The sequence below is a fragment of the Dipodomys spectabilis genome, unplaced genomic scaffold, assembly GCF_019054845.1.
Source record: "Dipodomys spectabilis isolate Male_0828 unplaced genomic scaffold, ASM1905484v1 ptg000140l, whole genome shotgun sequence".
Classification (NCBI taxonomy): domain Eukaryota; kingdom Metazoa; phylum Chordata; class Mammalia; order Rodentia; family Heteromyidae; genus Dipodomys; species Dipodomys spectabilis.
Genome location: NW_024870817.1, coordinates 6,573,924 through 6,590,752, shown reverse-complemented (window position 1 = coordinate 6,590,752; position 16,829 = coordinate 6,573,924). Strand labels below are relative to the sequence as shown.

The 16,829-nt window shown below is 34.8% G+C and overlaps 1 protein-coding gene across 3 annotated transcripts in view; it reads right to left on the bottom strand.

Annotated features, from left to right (window-relative positions):
* Window positions 1–16,829, bottom strand: part of Chd1 (chromodomain helicase DNA binding protein 1) — an 89,708-nt gene that overhangs the window by 26,530 nt on the left and 46,349 nt on the right. For all 3 annotated transcript variants that reach the window (XM_042690715.1, XM_042690716.1, XM_042690714.1), the window contains exons 13-22: window positions 16,313–16,402; window positions 14,969–15,159; window positions 13,753–13,941; window positions 9,462–9,624; window positions 8,799–8,951; window positions 3,954–4,025; window positions 3,295–3,444; window positions 1,977–2,125; window positions 1,484–1,580; window positions 1,294–1,389 (exon numbers count right to left, since the gene is read on the bottom strand). In XM_042690715.1, the coding sequence (XP_042546649.1) occupies window positions 1,294–1,389; window positions 1,484–1,580; window positions 1,977–2,125; window positions 3,295–3,444; window positions 3,954–4,025; window positions 8,799–8,951; window positions 9,462–9,624; window positions 13,753–13,941; window positions 14,969–15,159; window positions 16,313–16,402 (1,350 nt within the window). The remainder of the gene's footprint in view (window positions 1–1,293; window positions 1,390–1,483; window positions 1,581–1,976; window positions 2,126–3,294; window positions 3,445–3,953; window positions 4,026–8,798; window positions 8,952–9,461; window positions 9,625–13,752; window positions 13,942–14,968; window positions 15,160–16,312; window positions 16,403–16,829) is intronic.

The following is a 16,829-nucleotide window of genomic DNA, read 5'->3' as shown; positions in this document are numbered from 1 at the left end:
CATATTCTCTAAACCCTTGATAGGCTAACAAACCAACCAACCAACAGGTAAAAGATGGCCTTAATGTTAGTCATTATTAAGAATCAATTCAGCCGGGCGCAGTTGGCTCACGCCTGTGATCCTAACTACTCAAGGGCTGAAATCTGAGGATCACAGTTCAAAGCCAGACTGGGCAGGAAAGTCTAGGAAAGTCTGTGAGACTGTTATCTCCAATAAACCACTAGAAAACCAGAAGTGGCATTGTGGCTCAAGCGGTAGAGAGCTCGCCTTGAGCTGAAGAGCGCAAGGACAGCGCCCAAGCCCAGAGTTCAAGCCCCACAACCGATCTTCCCCCCCCCCAAAAAAAATCAATTCACTGGTACAAAATATCCAATACTTTTTCAAAGTATTGATTTTTTTTCAAACTGTCAAACTAAAAGCAAATATTAGAGGGGGAAAACACTATAATTAGATGAAGCCCAGGCTACCAATTCCAAAAAGCTTCAACTTTAAACAGGATTCTAGTATCTCTTTGCTTTAGTGCTTTTTCCACAACTACTGTCTATCCTCCACACAGCACTCAGCTTTAATGATGTATGCATCCATTTCAAGTATTCTGTAAATATCTGTTAAATTAACAAGCACCATGGATTGAATTGACCCTTAAGAACTTCAGTTCACAAATTTCAGCTCTCAACTTCCAGAGGTCAGTTGACTCATATTGCTTTAGGACTTCTTGTAACTCTTCAGAAATCATTAAACCAGGGATTATCTGTAAGTATAAACCTTAAGTACTGCTCATTTTTCTGACTGATTTATTAGTGTTGATATCTGTGATAATTCTTTTATCAAAAACTCCTAAAAAATCAATTGGAAGTCTTCAGTTGTAGAATTTAAATAAAATGTTCCATTTAAGCCATCCATGGTAAATAAACCATGGATTTAGGATCTCAACATTTAGAAGCTTAGGCAGGACAACCTTGAGGCCAGAGTGGGTTACATAGTAAGCCCTGTCTCAAAACAAACAAAAACAAACAAAACAACTAACAAAAGAATATTTGAGGACATGCTATTTGCTGAGTAGAATTTTAAGTTCTAATTAGGAAATAACAACCATTTCTATACAATTAAATTTAACTATTAATAAATGACTTACTTTCAAATTAGAAAAGTTTTCAAAAAACATACCAAAGTTTAAATAAAAATTATTTTGTTATAATTAATTAATAAACCACTAATTTAATTCAATTCCTTCCTGATCGATAATTTAAAAAAAAAAAAAAAAAGAAAAGAAAGAAAGAAAAAGAAACCTACCTTAAACTGGGAAAGTAACTCATCTCCTACAGTTAAAGGGCCTGGTTCGTTCTCATGTGTTTCAGCCCTCTTCAAGATTTCATCTATATCCATTTCCTATAATTGGAAGGAAATCTTTACTTTAAATATAAATGAATCCTTTCTCCTCTTACCAAATAGGTAACAACACATAGCCTGGGGCAACTTTTACCTGGGGCTCTTGTTCTTCTCCTTCAGGTTCCTTAAAAAGTTCCTCAGCACCAAACTTCAAAATGGCTGATAATTCTTCTTTATTGAAAGGAGTAGAACTAAAAACAAACAAAAATACTTAGCATTAGCATGTAATACTTACAAAACACTTTTGTTATATTGGAAAGTCACTTTTATGACAATTATAAAACTAAGTTAAAGTTTTATGACTTTAAAAAGTTACATAACAAGGTTAAAGTTTTAGTATTTTTATTTTTAGTGTTTATTTTATAATTAAAGAACTTAAAACATACAGGTTAAAGGGAATAAAGCCATAGTGGTAAAGCTAAATATTCAGTAACTATAAATCAGTTTCGTGTCTTCATACACTCTCAATCTGAAAATCACAATATAGAATACAACACACTTCAGAAATCTACTTACAATGATAACGTTTTAGAAAAATGAGTTAAGGGTGATTCTAAAATGATATTTTTTTATAGTCAAATAACTACCTTGATGGAGCAGAACCTGTGTGTAGTACTGTCTTCCCAGTTGTGTCCATTCTTTGAATCACAAGATGATCTAAAACCATCTTTTTTTTGGCCCTTTCAAGAATATCTTCTTCAACTGATCCCTTTGTTACTAGACGGTATATATTCACCTGGAAAAATAGATATGATATGGGGAAGCAAACTTCAAAAGAAAGGATTTGTTTTGCTAACCTGAAGTGCATAATAATTACTTCACTGACTGGACTGTTATCCTATATGAAGTTTACAATAGTCATAAGCAAAAACATGCAGCAATGTATTAAAGTGACAGTTCTTCAATTTAAGAGACCATTTGATAATGTTATCTTTTGTATGTTTTTCTTACATTCTTAAGGAATTTACTTCTTTTGCTATTCTTGTTATTTTCCTTTTTTGTATTTAAAGATTGATAGTTACTTCTAAGTCACAATTTAGGTGGGAGTAAAAAAAGTGCAACGTCTAAGAACCTCAGACCATACTCCATTACTCTATACATTATAAAATTCTATGAGCTGTTCCTTAGGCAAAAGAGAAGCCCTGCCAAAAAATAAGACATTCCAAATTGACAATAATGAATGCACAGTAAATTTTCCTTTTCCTTCTTGGTCAGAGAAATAAAAATACCATTTTTGAGTGTGGCGTTAGTGTGGTGCCACATAGTTGTAAAGAAAATATTAAGTGGAATTAGGTTTTTATGTGTCTAGAATTTTGTAAGAACATGGGCTAATGTATTAACAGAAAATCAGCACTGTGCTACTCAAATTCTCAAAAGATAAATAAGCAAACACGGTAAAGGGCTTTTGTTTTGTTTTGTTTTGCTTTCCTATTATCAGGGTTTAAACTTTGCAATTTAACTTAAGTATGACCAGTTAAGTCACACATCTGGCACAGTTTTTCTGTTAACAGTACACAGTTTCATGGACTTTTCTACCCAGAATGGCATCAAACCATAATCCTCTTTAATCTCAGCCGCCAAAGATAGAAGAATTACAAGTGTAAGCCATCAGTACCTGGTGACATTGAAGTTTTTATATGAAATAAAAACATTCCATTCTTCAGTTACAAACAGAATATGCATAATCTAAGCAAATACAAGATCTTAATTTAAACATAGTTTTCACAATTTTGTCAGCTCCCTATGGATGATTTTGGTTGCCTCCTTACATACTTATTAAATAGCAGTAGGACTGTATTCTAGTGATCCTCCATTACTCTTGGTTAATTCCACACATTAATCATTTAAAAAAAAAAAAAACTCTTAAAAAACAGATTCCCAAATAGTAACAAAAATTAAAAATACCTGTTTTTTTTGCCCAATTCGGTGAGCTCTTGCCTGTGCCTGAAGATCGTTTTGTGGATTCCAGTCGGAATCAAATATAACAACAGTGTCAGCAGAGGCTAAATTAATCCCTAAACCTCCAGCTCTTGTAGAAAGCAAAAAGCAGAAATCCTGTAAAAATTGTAAAAATACAAGATTATAAATTCCTCTATGCTGTGTTTAAATAATCAAACTGAAAATGTACAATTGATATCCTCAACTTAAAAAGTGTTTTACTATAAAAACTACAAGGCAGCATTAAAAATAACTAAATTGTAAACCTTAGCAAGATACTAAAATACAAATCCATATGGTAATTCTATACAATGTTTACTTCTGATGAAATGGGAGAATTAAGCAGGGGTGGTACAATGCCTTAACTACATCAGTGAATTTTATGTATTAAAACCAAAAAGGCACAAATGGAAAAACGATTAATGAAAGTGACCTAATTTACTTTGAAGCAAACTGCTATGCTGAAATATTAAAAATTCTTCAGAATATAAAATAGAAATCATACTTTAAAATCTCACTTGCTAAGAAAAACTGGCTAGCCCCCACAAGATGTTCCCTGAAACAAACTACAAATAACTACACAACACAGTGACTAATATAAAATTTGGTTTTAAAATCATTCATACCTCTGATCCCTCAGCATTGAAATGATCTAGAGCTTGTTTCCTCAGTTCTCCTTTTATTGACCCATCTAATCTCTAGAATAAAACACATCAAAATAGTAAGCAATTAAAATCAAGTTTAAATTTACAGCTCAAGAAACACTAAGTACAGACTGGTGATTAGAACCAGATCATTAGCACCAGAAACCTGCTCAAGATCCGTATTGCATGAGAACTTTAAGGGAAGGGTCTAGGCAAAAGCCTTCCAGCTAATCCTTATGTGTAGAAAACTTTGGAAAGCATTATATACTCTAGTCAAAGAATATGCATGAGAACATTATATAGTAGATGCCTTGGGCAAGCAATTCAACTCTTCTCTTACCAAATTTTTTTCTCAGTAACACCAATATACTAGTGTCTCCTTCAAAGACTAAAGAACATTCATGGAAAAATACAGCACAGTTCTTGGCACTAAATACTAAACATCCAGTACTATTGGCCTTGGAGTGTAGGTCAGTTTTACAGTGCTTTGTCTCAGAGAAATGAGACTCTGGGTTTTATCCCCAGCCAGCGTGGGAGAGTAAGTTGGGAGAAGACACTATTATTTTCACTTACATTATCATGAACAACAGTTTCATAATTGTCAATATGATACAGACTAGTAATAACTTGTTACTCCAATCCATGGATCCTCACGTTTAAATCACAGATTAAATCAATTTTCTAGAAAGCTCTATGCTAACCTGTGCATTTTTATGACATAAAAATTTTAAAGTAGTTGATAATTTTGGATATTCTCAATGAACAGAAATAAAAAAGCATTTTTAAACTGAAAATGCATGTATAGAAAATGTAGTCAAGAACTCATATTTTCCATATTAACTGAACTAAGTATCATAGCCTGTACAATATCATAGCCAGTGCAGCTCAAGAGAGTAACTAGTTATCAAGTGCAAAGCCTGAGTTTTAGCCGCAGTATAGCTCACCCCCCAAAGTAGGTTACTAACAGAGATATCATTATTCTCTATCAAACGAAAAACCTGAAGGAGCTCTGAAAATACTTCATCATATAATAAGAGAAATTTCTTAGCTGCACTCTTTCTATTGGAACAATAATGAAAAATAATAGGTATAGTAATAAAGTGAACATTCCAATATTAATAAATGAGCTGGGCACTGGTGGCTCATGCTTGTAATCCTAGCTACTCAGGAGGCTGAGATCTGAGGATCATAGTTCAAAGCCAGCCCGGGCAGGAAAGTCCATGAGTCTCTTATCTCCAATAAACCACTAGAAAACCAGAAGTGGTGCTGTGGCTCAAGCTGTAGAGTGCTCGCCTTGAGCTGAAGAGCTGAGGGATAGCACACAAGCCCAGAGTTCAAGCTCCACAAGTGACCAAAAAATAAAATAAATGAAACCAATGTCATTTCTGTACATCTAAAAATGAGGGAAATTAAAATTATCTATAATAAGTAAAAGAAAAACTCAGGAAACGGTTGTAATAGAAAATGTGAGTTGTGGGGCTGGGAAGGTGGCACAGTGGTAGAGCGCTTGCCTTGCATGCCTGAGGCCCTGGGTTCGATTCCTCAGCACCACATAAGCAAAAAGAAAAAAGCCAGAAGTGGAGCTGTGGCTCAAGTGGTAGAGCACTAGCCTTGAGCTGAAGAGCTGAGGGACAGCGCCCACGCCCAGAGTTCAGGCCCCACAACCAGACCCCCCCCCCCCCCAAAAAGAAAAAATGTAAGTTGTGCGGCTGGGAAGGTGGCTCAGTGGTAGAGTGCTGGTCTTGCATGCACGAGGCCTTGGGTTCGATTCCTCAGCACCACAGGCCAGAACTGGCACGGTGCTAGCGCTCTACCACTTGAGCCACAGCACCATTTCTGGCTTTTTGTGCTTATGTGGTACTGAGGAACTGAACCCAGGGCTTCATGCATGCTAGGCAAGCACTCTACCACTAAGCCACATTCCCAGCCCAGCCCTGTCCATATTCTACTCCCAAAATACTAGAGTCAAGAATCCCTGAAAAGCCGGGCACTGGTGGCTCACGCCTGTAATCCTAGCTACTCAGGAGGCTGAGATTTGAGGGTGGCAGTTCAAAGCCAGCCCGGGCAGGAAAGTCCATGAGATTCTTATCTCCAATAAACCACTAGAAAACTGGAAGTGGCACTGTGGCTCAAGCAGTAGAGGGCTCATCTTGAGCTAGAGTGCAGGGACAGCGCCCAAGCCCAGAGTTCAATCCCCACGACCGACAAAAAAAAAAAAGGATCCCTGAAACTCTGATGACTCTGCAATGTAAATTAGTGCACTTCTAAACTGTTTTACTGATGAGTTTATTATTCAGCTTCCTTGGACTTGCCAAATCTGTTACTACAAAATCTCCTACCATTCAGATTTTGTTATATTTTAAAATTATTCTATTTCTATAACATTTACTATTATTCTCTACCATTCAGATGTTATTTTTTTCCCCCCTCATTCCTGTGGCCTGGAAAGTTTGTTTTCCCTAACCCCAAGTGCTCTGGATGGACTTTCTGGAAAATGAAAAGGTAAATTTGTGGGCAATTCGCCATTTTTAAGAGAAGCCCTTTAACTTATTTTAAGACTGTCTCTAAGGGAAATTTGTATTAGCATGGAAATCAGGCTAGTGGGTTATTTACTTGGAAACTGAAGAAAGAATATGCTCTTTTTTTTTGCAGCAGGGTCTACCAAATTAATCAGTAATAATCACACTAGCTAACTTAGTATGCCAAGTTTATTTAACTTGGTTGAGGGTTGGTTTAAATAATTAACTGGCTAGAAGTAACTTGGCAATACAATCCACAGATTCATTTGCTTAAGTGACAGGCTGATTTAATACTTTGGAAAGATAACATTAAGGTATGACAAAGGGCTCCAGGGGAGACAAAAATTGTTTTTTGGGACCTGATGAAAAGGAGGTTAAAAAATATATCCCTATTAGCTCCCCACATAGCAGAACAATGATGCTTTTTTAAAGCTAAAAGGGCAGGGATTAGTTTTCCTTCTTCTAATGACTAAGAAAAAAAAGATAAAAAAAAAAAAGATAGATAATTTAATAATATGCTGTTTAGATTTCCTTTCTTTGTTTAATATGCTACTGGTTTCTTTTTTCAGGTGTTTCTTAATACAACCGTACTGCAAGGTAATGGTTCATACTCAGTAGACTATCAACAATGCTTAAGTAGCCAGCCCCTGGTGGCTCACACATGAAATCCTAGCAACTTAGAAAGCTTAGATCTGAGACTCAGAGTTCAAAGCCAGCCCAGGAAGGAAAGTCTCCATAAGACTCTGACCACCAAAAAACTGGAAATGAAGCTATGGTTCAAAGTAAACATTAAATAAGTAAATAATAAATGATTTGTTAAATAAAAATTAAATTAAAAATAGTAATAACTTACTATTTCTACATATCTTAACAGTAAAGAGAAAACTATGAGAAAATGTTTCAGAGAATTTTTTTCTCAGTAGTTTATAAATAGTCTAAACTGTCACCTACACAAAGTAGGGAAAAAGTAGTCAAACTGGAAAGAAAACTAATAGCATTACTTCCTTTCCATTAAAAGTTATGATTGGTACAACCCTTAAGATCAACAGTATCTTATTTATTCTGGCATTATTTAAACAACACCAATGAAAACTAGTTCTCTCTGGGAAATAAGCTAGTAATGAGAAGGGATTTGGAGCAGAGACTGGTGCTTTATAAGTTCTGTTTGTTATACTGTTTTCCGATTTGACCACACACAAGGCATCTTATTTAAAAACAATCTAATACAGGGATAACAGGGAAGAAGGGGAATGGAACAGAAAAGGCAAGGGTAGCCAAGATTACATAATTGTTTCCAAGGTGATGAAAATATTCTAAAATTGATTGTGGTCATGGAGATATCTATCTATGATAGTGTAGCTTAAGTGAAGCACTGTATGGGCACAGAAATTAAATCTCAAAGCTGCTATATTAAAAAAAAAATTTAAACCCTCAAAACTCAAAATAATGAGATTATTCTACTTTTCCTCTTATTATTTATACATTTCTTGATCATGTTCTTACCAAACACCTATCCTTCATAGAACTGGAGTTGTTATACAGTAAGATGAACATATTTCATAAAAATGCGTAATCTAGATAATGTAGGGTTATTAAACTATTATGACTAAAATATTCCATTAAAATGTTACTTTTACCAAACAGTTATTGTAATAGTTGTAATGTTTGCATTCACTTTTAAGTACCTGTGTTAGAGACAAACTGAGTAAAAATTATAGGGGTTGAGTATTCCTATTCTGTCTGCACCAAACATTTACAACTTACAAGCTGTGTATACTAAGTATTTGTGATGTTCTCAGCACTGCTCAAAAAATTATTCTAAGAAATAATTTTTCTCAGTACTTCATTTTCTATGAAGTACTGAGAATTACATCGAATGCTAAAACTGAACACTCATCAATGTTAGATTTAATTGCATTGAATGGATAGATGGAATATGAGCCTGCTATGGTTTGGCTTTATTCAAAAAACTGTATCAAAGTAAGTACAAATACATTAGTCACTAAACCTGCAATAATCCTGGCATCCATGTATTCTGCCCTTTCCTATACTTTGATATAATCCTAATTCCTAACTTATAAGGTTCCCCATTTAGATTTCTTCCACCATAGAAAAAATCATGCCTTAGTCTAATTTATAAAATCTAAAGTAAACATAGAAAAGAAGGATAAAAGAAAACAAAAACTCAACAGGAAATAAATACTGCTTTGCTGTTGAATATAAAATAAAGAAAAATGATCAATGACAACTATAATTTTTATGCCAAACATACTTAATTAGACTGAAATTAACAAAAAGAATTACTTACTTGAAAAGGAAACTGACGATATTTTAAATATTCTGCAAGTATATCCAACATCCGCACCATTTGAGAAAAAATTAATACTCGATTGCCCCGTTCTCTTAGACGAATTAACAATTTATCAAGAAGGATCAATTTTCCACTACTACGGATTAAGTGCTAAAAAATAATTATTTAAAACTGTTACATATGAAAAGCAAATTATAAGGTGGAACACCTAATATTTTAACGGCTTTATTCTAAATTGCTATTTCAAAATTTTCATAATGTTGGAAATTTAAATAATTTCAGAAATTTATAGGCCATTTCTGTTTTGCTCTATTACATAAGGTAAAAGTTATTACATGTTTAATACATAGGTTCTTGCATTTTTAAAGGGGAAAAGATACAGTTTCACTCTATCTTGTAGTTGTTATACTGTTTCTCCAAAATAACAAGCATCCAGGAAGAAAGGAGTAGCCAGATACTAAGTTAAAATTTTTCAGCTTTTCTTAAAGACTAAAATGTACTAAAGACTATGACTTAAATGGAAATAATTTTAATAAAACTTCTAGTGAATATATATTAAAAGCACTTTTCAATTAAAAGTGCCATTTTTCAATTAAAACTGAAATACACATTTCTAAGATTCGATTTACTGAAAAAGTAATAACATTTAAAACTTCTTACTTGTAAGGCTTCTTGTTTATTATAGAATTCATTATTATCCGGAGGCTTAATGAGGTAGCAATGGTTACAACATTTCTTTAGCTCCATCATAATGTTCAAAAAGCCTGAGGTACTGCCCTTAGAACCTTTGCTGAGGGCTTTGTAATTCCTAGTTAAAATCCATCTTAAAAAAAAAATTATAGATTACATTCAGTACAACAATCACCACGTTAAATTCTAAAATTGTAAAAACGAAAGCTAGTACCCAATCAAAACTGCACTATCTTATTTGGTATACAACAAACTAGGCCTGATTCATATGATACATAGCAACATATAACTTGTTATTTGAACAATCACACATAGTAAATAAAGCATATCAACCCAACTTTTTCCCAAGTCATATACCTTAACTTTATAAATTTTACATTAAAACTAGCTACTGAAATTACTTTTCACAGACTTGAAAGAAACCTTCCAGAAGACACCTGCCTTTAGCTGTTCTGTCTTTTGTAAATTGCAATTACAAAACATACAACCATCAGGAAAAAAAAAAATGGTGCTGTTTTAGTATCTCAAACGACATATATTCTTCTCACCAGAACCTACTTTATTTATTTTCTACTGCAACTTCGATTCTTCTCCTTCTTACAAATTCAGTCATTGAAGAGGCACGGAAATTTTTAAGTAATTAATGTATAAATATATAGTCTTCTATTGCCATTATTTTCTTTTTTTTTTTTTTTTTTTGGCTGGTTGTAGGGCTTGAACTCTGGGTCTGGGCACTATCCCTCAGCTCTCCAGCTCAAGACGAGCGCTCTACCACTTGAGCACAGCACCACTTCTGGTTTTCTAGTGGTTTATTAGAGACAAGTCTCACAGACTTTCCTGCCGGGGCTGGCTTTGAATAGTGATCCTCAGATCTCAGCCTCCTAAAGTAGCCAGGATTACAAGCATGAGCCACTGGCAGCCGGCAAATATTTATTTATTTATTTTGTATTGCCATTATTTTCTACTGGTTCATTACTAAGCATATCTCGCTATACCTGGACTAAAATGTAAAATGTTTGTGGGAAATGCTCAATGCTGTAATAGGTAATAAAGACTAAAATTTATTCTCCCCATGTAGAATTTCTTCTAAGATTTTTCTAACGAGTGACATTCTAAATTCTACAGATTTATGGCAATATCTTGTTGCTTTACCTAACGGATCTAATGTTTGAGGTCTGCAGCACATGAACACCAGGAAGAACAATAGAGGAACTATGTTTTCTCGAACTCGCGATCCTCCTGCCTCATCCTCCTCGTTGATTACCGGCGTGCGCCACCACGGTCGGCTGGAACTATGTTTTCTGTCGGCTGGAACTATGTTTTCTATTTCAAAATTTTCCCTAAATTTCCAAGTTCTTTGCAATTTTCAAATTTTCCACAAATAAGTGTTCTAAAACCTACCTCATACCAACCAAATTAAAACACCACCATTTTGCATTACAGAATATATTCTTTCTATAAAGGAAAACCTAAATCTAAATAAGAACCTAGGCATATCTTCCAATTTATAGGAAATAAAGGGGATATACTTTACCACAAAATATACAAAACCTAAGCTGTCGAAAAATTCTACACAATTAATTTTCTTATCAAATGATTGTCAAGAAAAATAGCACATCAGAGAATTAAAAACGCAAACATTGCCACAGAAAGAGCTATTTCAATCTTCACTCCCACAACCTTAAAAATAAACAAGTTTGTGACAGTAGAGATAATTTGAAAATTGATATTGAATACTGATTTTTTTCCCCCTTTCCTGAGGCTTGAACTCGGCCTGGGTGCTTTCCCTGGGCACTCTACCACTTAAGCTACAGCACTACTTCCAGATTTTTCCAAGTAGTTTATTAGAGATAAGAGTCTCACAGACTTTCCTACTTGGGCTGGCTCAGAACTACAATCCTCAGATCTCAGCCTCCCGAGCAACTAGGATTACAGGCACACAGCAAACACTTATTTTTCAAAAGTGAACATTTTATATATATATATACTAGTTTAACTTCAGTGAGTTGAGGGGAATGGGGCTTGACTCAGGGGCCTTATCTTTGCTAGTCAGACCATCTGCTACTTCTACCCCTTTATGTCTTCATTATTTTTGAATAGGGTTCTATTTTTGTCCATATTGGCCTGGACAAAAAAAAACCTATTCACCCTCTATGTGGCTGGAATGACAGGTGTATGCCATTATGCCCACAATTTTAACTGGTTGAGATGAGGCTCACTAACTTTTTGTTGTAATCTTTCCAATCTCAGACTCCTAAGGAGCTAAGGATTTCGGATATGAGCCATAATGCCTGGCTGGATACAGTATATTTAAATACCAATTAAGATACACAAAAATTTTTTTATAGATATAACTAAATATTTATGGGTAAAACTAATCTGAGATGATCAAACGAACAAGAAGTGGCAGAAAAGTGCTCCATGTTTTCTCTCAAATGTTGAATGTAGGTGTGTGTGTGTGTGTGTGTGTGTGTGTGTGTGTGTGTGTGTGGTGTGTGTTAAACATTAATGTGAAAAGGAGGATTGTTTGGGAGGTGTGTGTGTGTGTGTGTGTGTGTGTGTGTGTGTGTGTGTGTGTGTGTGTGTGTGTGTGTGTGTGTGTGTGTGTGTGGTGTGTGTTAAACATTAATGTGAAAAGGAGGATTGTTTGGGGAGAGGAATCCAGTAGGATGGTTAAAAGAGACAGTGATAATTGTACATTGTATATGTGTATGAAAATAGTATAATGAAATGTAAAAACATCCATAATAAAAAGTATACTGAAGGGGCTGGGAAGGTGGCTCAGTGATAGAGCACTTGCCTTGCATGCATGAGGCCCTGGATTTAATTCCTCAGCACCACATAAGCAAAAAAAGAAAAAAGCCGGAAGTGGCGCTGTGGCTCAAGAGGTCGAGCGCTAGCCTTGAGCTGAAGAGCTGAGGGACAGCACCCAGGCCCAGAGTTCAGGCCCCACGACCGGAAAGAAAACTGAAATCTACTAAAATAAATCCAAATATGATCAAAGTTCATTATTCACGTGTGTGCGAATACAACGAAACACCTTTGTACAAGTAATATAGGATAATTTTAAAGAGGGAGCAAAAGAAATTTGAGCATATAGAGATGAAAGAAATAAAGTTGAAAGAAAACCCAAGACATACAGAATATGTTTCTAAACTTATGGTGCTTACAGAATTTTTTTTTTTGTCAGCATAAGGGTTTAAACACTGGCCCTCTACTTGTTAGGCAAGTACTATGCCACTAGAGCTATTTGTAATGACTTACATATTTTTCGCCATAAAATATAAATGGCTCTGAGACACCAGACATTTGTAGCAATGTATCTAATTCATGCTGTTATACTATGAATAGGTTTTAGTATTTATTTTTCTTTCTTGACACTAAAAACTGTTACTTGAAGTGGCACCGTAGCTCAAAGTGGTAGAGGGCTAGCCTTGAGCAAGAGTTCAGGGATAGCATTCAAGCTCTGAGATCAAGCCCCAGGATCAAAAAAACAGAAACAAAAATAAAATTGTTACCATACAGACTGACATAAAACTTATAAAAATATGACTTGTTAATGCTCTTCAAAAAATGAAGTCTAAAATTCTTTTTAGACCTACTTTTTTTACCTCTGTCACTTAGCACAATTACATAATAATTTAGTGCCACAGAAGTCCTAAATTAAAAACACAAAATTAAGCTGGTCAATGTACTCAGGAGACAATTTAGGCAGGGGTGGGGAGTGTATTATGGAAGTGGGAGGGAAGAAATGATAGGGGAAAAACAAAGGAGAAGGTAACAATGTTTGATAGGAAATGTACTCGTTATCTTGCTCATGTAATTGTAACCCCTCTGTACAGTTTTACAATAAAAAATGTCCCCAAAAAATGTATTCAGGAAGATGTCATTGAGAAGACACAAAGCCCACTGGACTCCATCTCCAAATAATTAGCAAAAAGCAGGGCTAGAGGCATGGTTCAAGTAGTAGGGTGCCAGCCAAACAAATAAGCAGAGCAAGCATAAGGTGCTGAATTGAAGCCCTGACATGGAACAGGGTGTGCATGTACAGGCGCATGTCCACACCACACACACATACACACAATGAATTATTTGATCTTGGACTAGTGATTAAATCTTTTTTCTTTGGCAAGAATAAACTTAGGCTAAACCTTAAGATTTGCTGCTACTCTTAAGACCGTATTTGTGTGGCTTCAAGTTAAGATAAGAAATTTAATTCAGAGCTAAATGTTTGGAACATGTATACTGTATACAGGCTTACTTGTAGTATTGTTTCTGTAAAGCACTCATTTCCATTCTTAAAATCTGCTCAACCTTGGCAGGAAGAGATTTTTCTACATCTTTCTTAACGCGACGTAATAAAAATGGCTCCAGCTCCTTGTGGAGGCTTGCATAACCATATTCTCTCCCTTTTCCATGTTCTTCTTCAAAATCTTCCCAAGAAGAAAACCTTTAAAATTTAAGATATTTAAGATAATGAAACAGAACTGGCAGTGTGGCTTAGTGAAAACAATACTGAAATAAAAAGTCAAATTGTATGAGACCTAAAATTAGTAACTTCTAATGAACTATAAGTGGTTTTCTAAATTATGATTACTCTCAATTTAAATGAAGTATCTGCAAGTATAGAATTTGTCTCAAAAACTTTTCTCAAAACTATATACAAGGGGCTGGGAAGGTGGCTCAGTAGTAGAGCGCTTGCCTTGCATGCCTGAGGCCCTGGGTTCGATTCCTCAGCACCACATAAGCAAAAATAAAAAAGCTGGAAGTGGTGCTGTGGCTCAAGTGATAGAGTGCTAGCCTTGAGCTGAAGAGTTGAGGGACATCGCCCAGACCCAGAGTTCAGGCCCCACAACCGGATCAAAAAAAAACAAAAACAAAAACAGGGGCTGGGAAGGTGGCTCAGTGGTAGAGCGCTTGCCTTGCATGCCTGAGGCCCTGGGTTCGATTCCTCAGCACCACATAAGAAAAAAGCCGGAAGTGGCACTGTGGCTCAAGTGGTAGAGCGCTAGCCTTGAGCTGAAGAGCTGAGGGACAGCGCCCAGGCCCAGAGTTCAGGCCCGATGACCGGACCTAAAAAAAAAAAAAAAAAAAACTATATACAAAAGTTAGTAACCTTTCTCTAATTTTCCTCACTTACAGAAATGGATTATCAGTGCCTTGTGGTGGTAGTAACTGCTACTATTAAATATTAAAATGGTATTACTTTAGTTTTCCAAAGTTTATGCTGGATATGTGAAAAAAATCAACTGTTGTAATTTACTGTATGTGGCTATATATAAAACTTTTAAAATTCCAATTTAAAACTTGCAACATTATCCCTTCCATTTTTTCTTTTCCTTCTCAGTAATGTGTAATACAGTATTTTAGAAAAATAAAACCACTTACAGACATTAATCACGCTATTCCCGCCCCCACACTGAACATTATTAGCTTGCTAAATAATTATACAACTGCATATCCCAAGTTTGTCTTACTTTTCTGGCATAATGAAATGTAGCAATGACCACAGCTCTTTGAGGGAGTTTTGTAGCGGTGTTCCAGTGATAAGGAGGCGATGATTAGATTTAAAATCTATTAAAGTTTTATATAGAAGGGAATCATCATTTTTTAATCGATGTGCTTCATCAACACCTATAAATGCCCAATTTAGACCACCAAGGAATGCCTTAAAAACAGAAGGACAATGTTAATATTTTGAGAGAACAATGAAATTCAAGTTTACCCTTCCCATTTGATCTCAATTTTATGAGGATTAAAGATGGGAGAAATTAAAACTTTAAAAAATTCTAAATTTCAAAGAAAAATTATTAAGTATTTTTTAAAACCTTCAAATCAAGAAATTCACTCTGAAAAAGTATAGCTTTATGACTAATTTTGGCCATGAGAAAATACAGAATATAAACTCAAGATCCTGAGGATTGAACTCAGGGTTTAGGCACTGGCTCCTCAGCTTTCTGTGCTCAAGGCTAGTATTCTACCACATGAGCCACAGATCCTCTTCCAACTTTTTGATGGCTAACTAAAAATACAAGTCTCATGAACTTTCCTGACGAAGCTAACTTCAAACACTGATACTTAGACCTCCTGACTACCTAGGGTTACAGGTGTGAGCCACCAGAACCTGGCTCAATTCAAATTTTTACTCTTATGTACTGGAAGGAAAGAAAACTTGTATCACAACTAGAAATTAACAAAAACCTTTTACCCTAAGTTATGTAAGAGTCTATTACAATGTCAACTTGGAATGGTCATACTTCAAGTACAGTGTAATTCATTGCACGACTTTTATGGACTACAGATTCCTAATATATAAATTTCAGTATCTGACTTATACCACCAGTCTGACTCTGCTACTTACTAGCTGTGTGACCTTAGGCATAGTCATTAAACTCACAATTTTTCTTTTCAATATAGCAGAAATAGCAAGTGTCTTATAAAGTAGAAGGAATATTTAAATAACACAGTAGCTATATAGCACTTAGGGTATATGATGTTTCACACAGTGGTCATTTAAACATGTTAGACATCTTCTTACAAACCAACAAGCATTAACAGACATTCATTTAAGATTTCGGAAACTTTTTATAAAGGAGCAAAAAATATTTTAGACGTTGTAGCCCAGTAAGTAGTCTCTATCACATTCTTCTTATACAATCTTTAAAGTTTAATCTTTTGAAAGTTTTAAAAATGTAATGAATATTCTTAGCTCAAGGGCCATAAAGAAGTGTGTAAAAAAGATTTAAGTGTCTTTTCATCCTTTTTACAACATATAGTATAAGAAAATTGATTAATACTAAACAAACACAGGTTATACATACCTTATCCTTCAGTAAAATCTCATAAGTTGTTAAAAGTATATTAAATTTTAACCGTTTGGTCTGGGGATGCATCCATTCATGAGTTCTTATCTATGAAGAAAATTTCAGGACAATATAAAAAGAAATTTTTAAAAAAAGTACCCTTCTACTTAAAATGTATATCAACTAAATTAAAAAGCCATTCAAAATACTCCAGACCCTATGTACATGTTCATGTAATAACTGAATTATTCTTTATATAAGATGCTGTTGATTTTATCATAAAATGTAAACACTCCAACATATCAAACTTTTAAAAAAAATTAAGCAAACTATTTTACTACGTATTTTCTACTAAAGAGTTCTCATTTAATGAAACGTAACAGCTAATTCATTTAATGACCCACATAAAAGAAAAAGAAAATCACATACACATGTAAATACTGAACTAAATTTGAATTTTACTACACCAATTAAACATGGACTATTGTACTTATTCTGGTATGCTAGATCAAAACAAAAGATACAATATGCATTC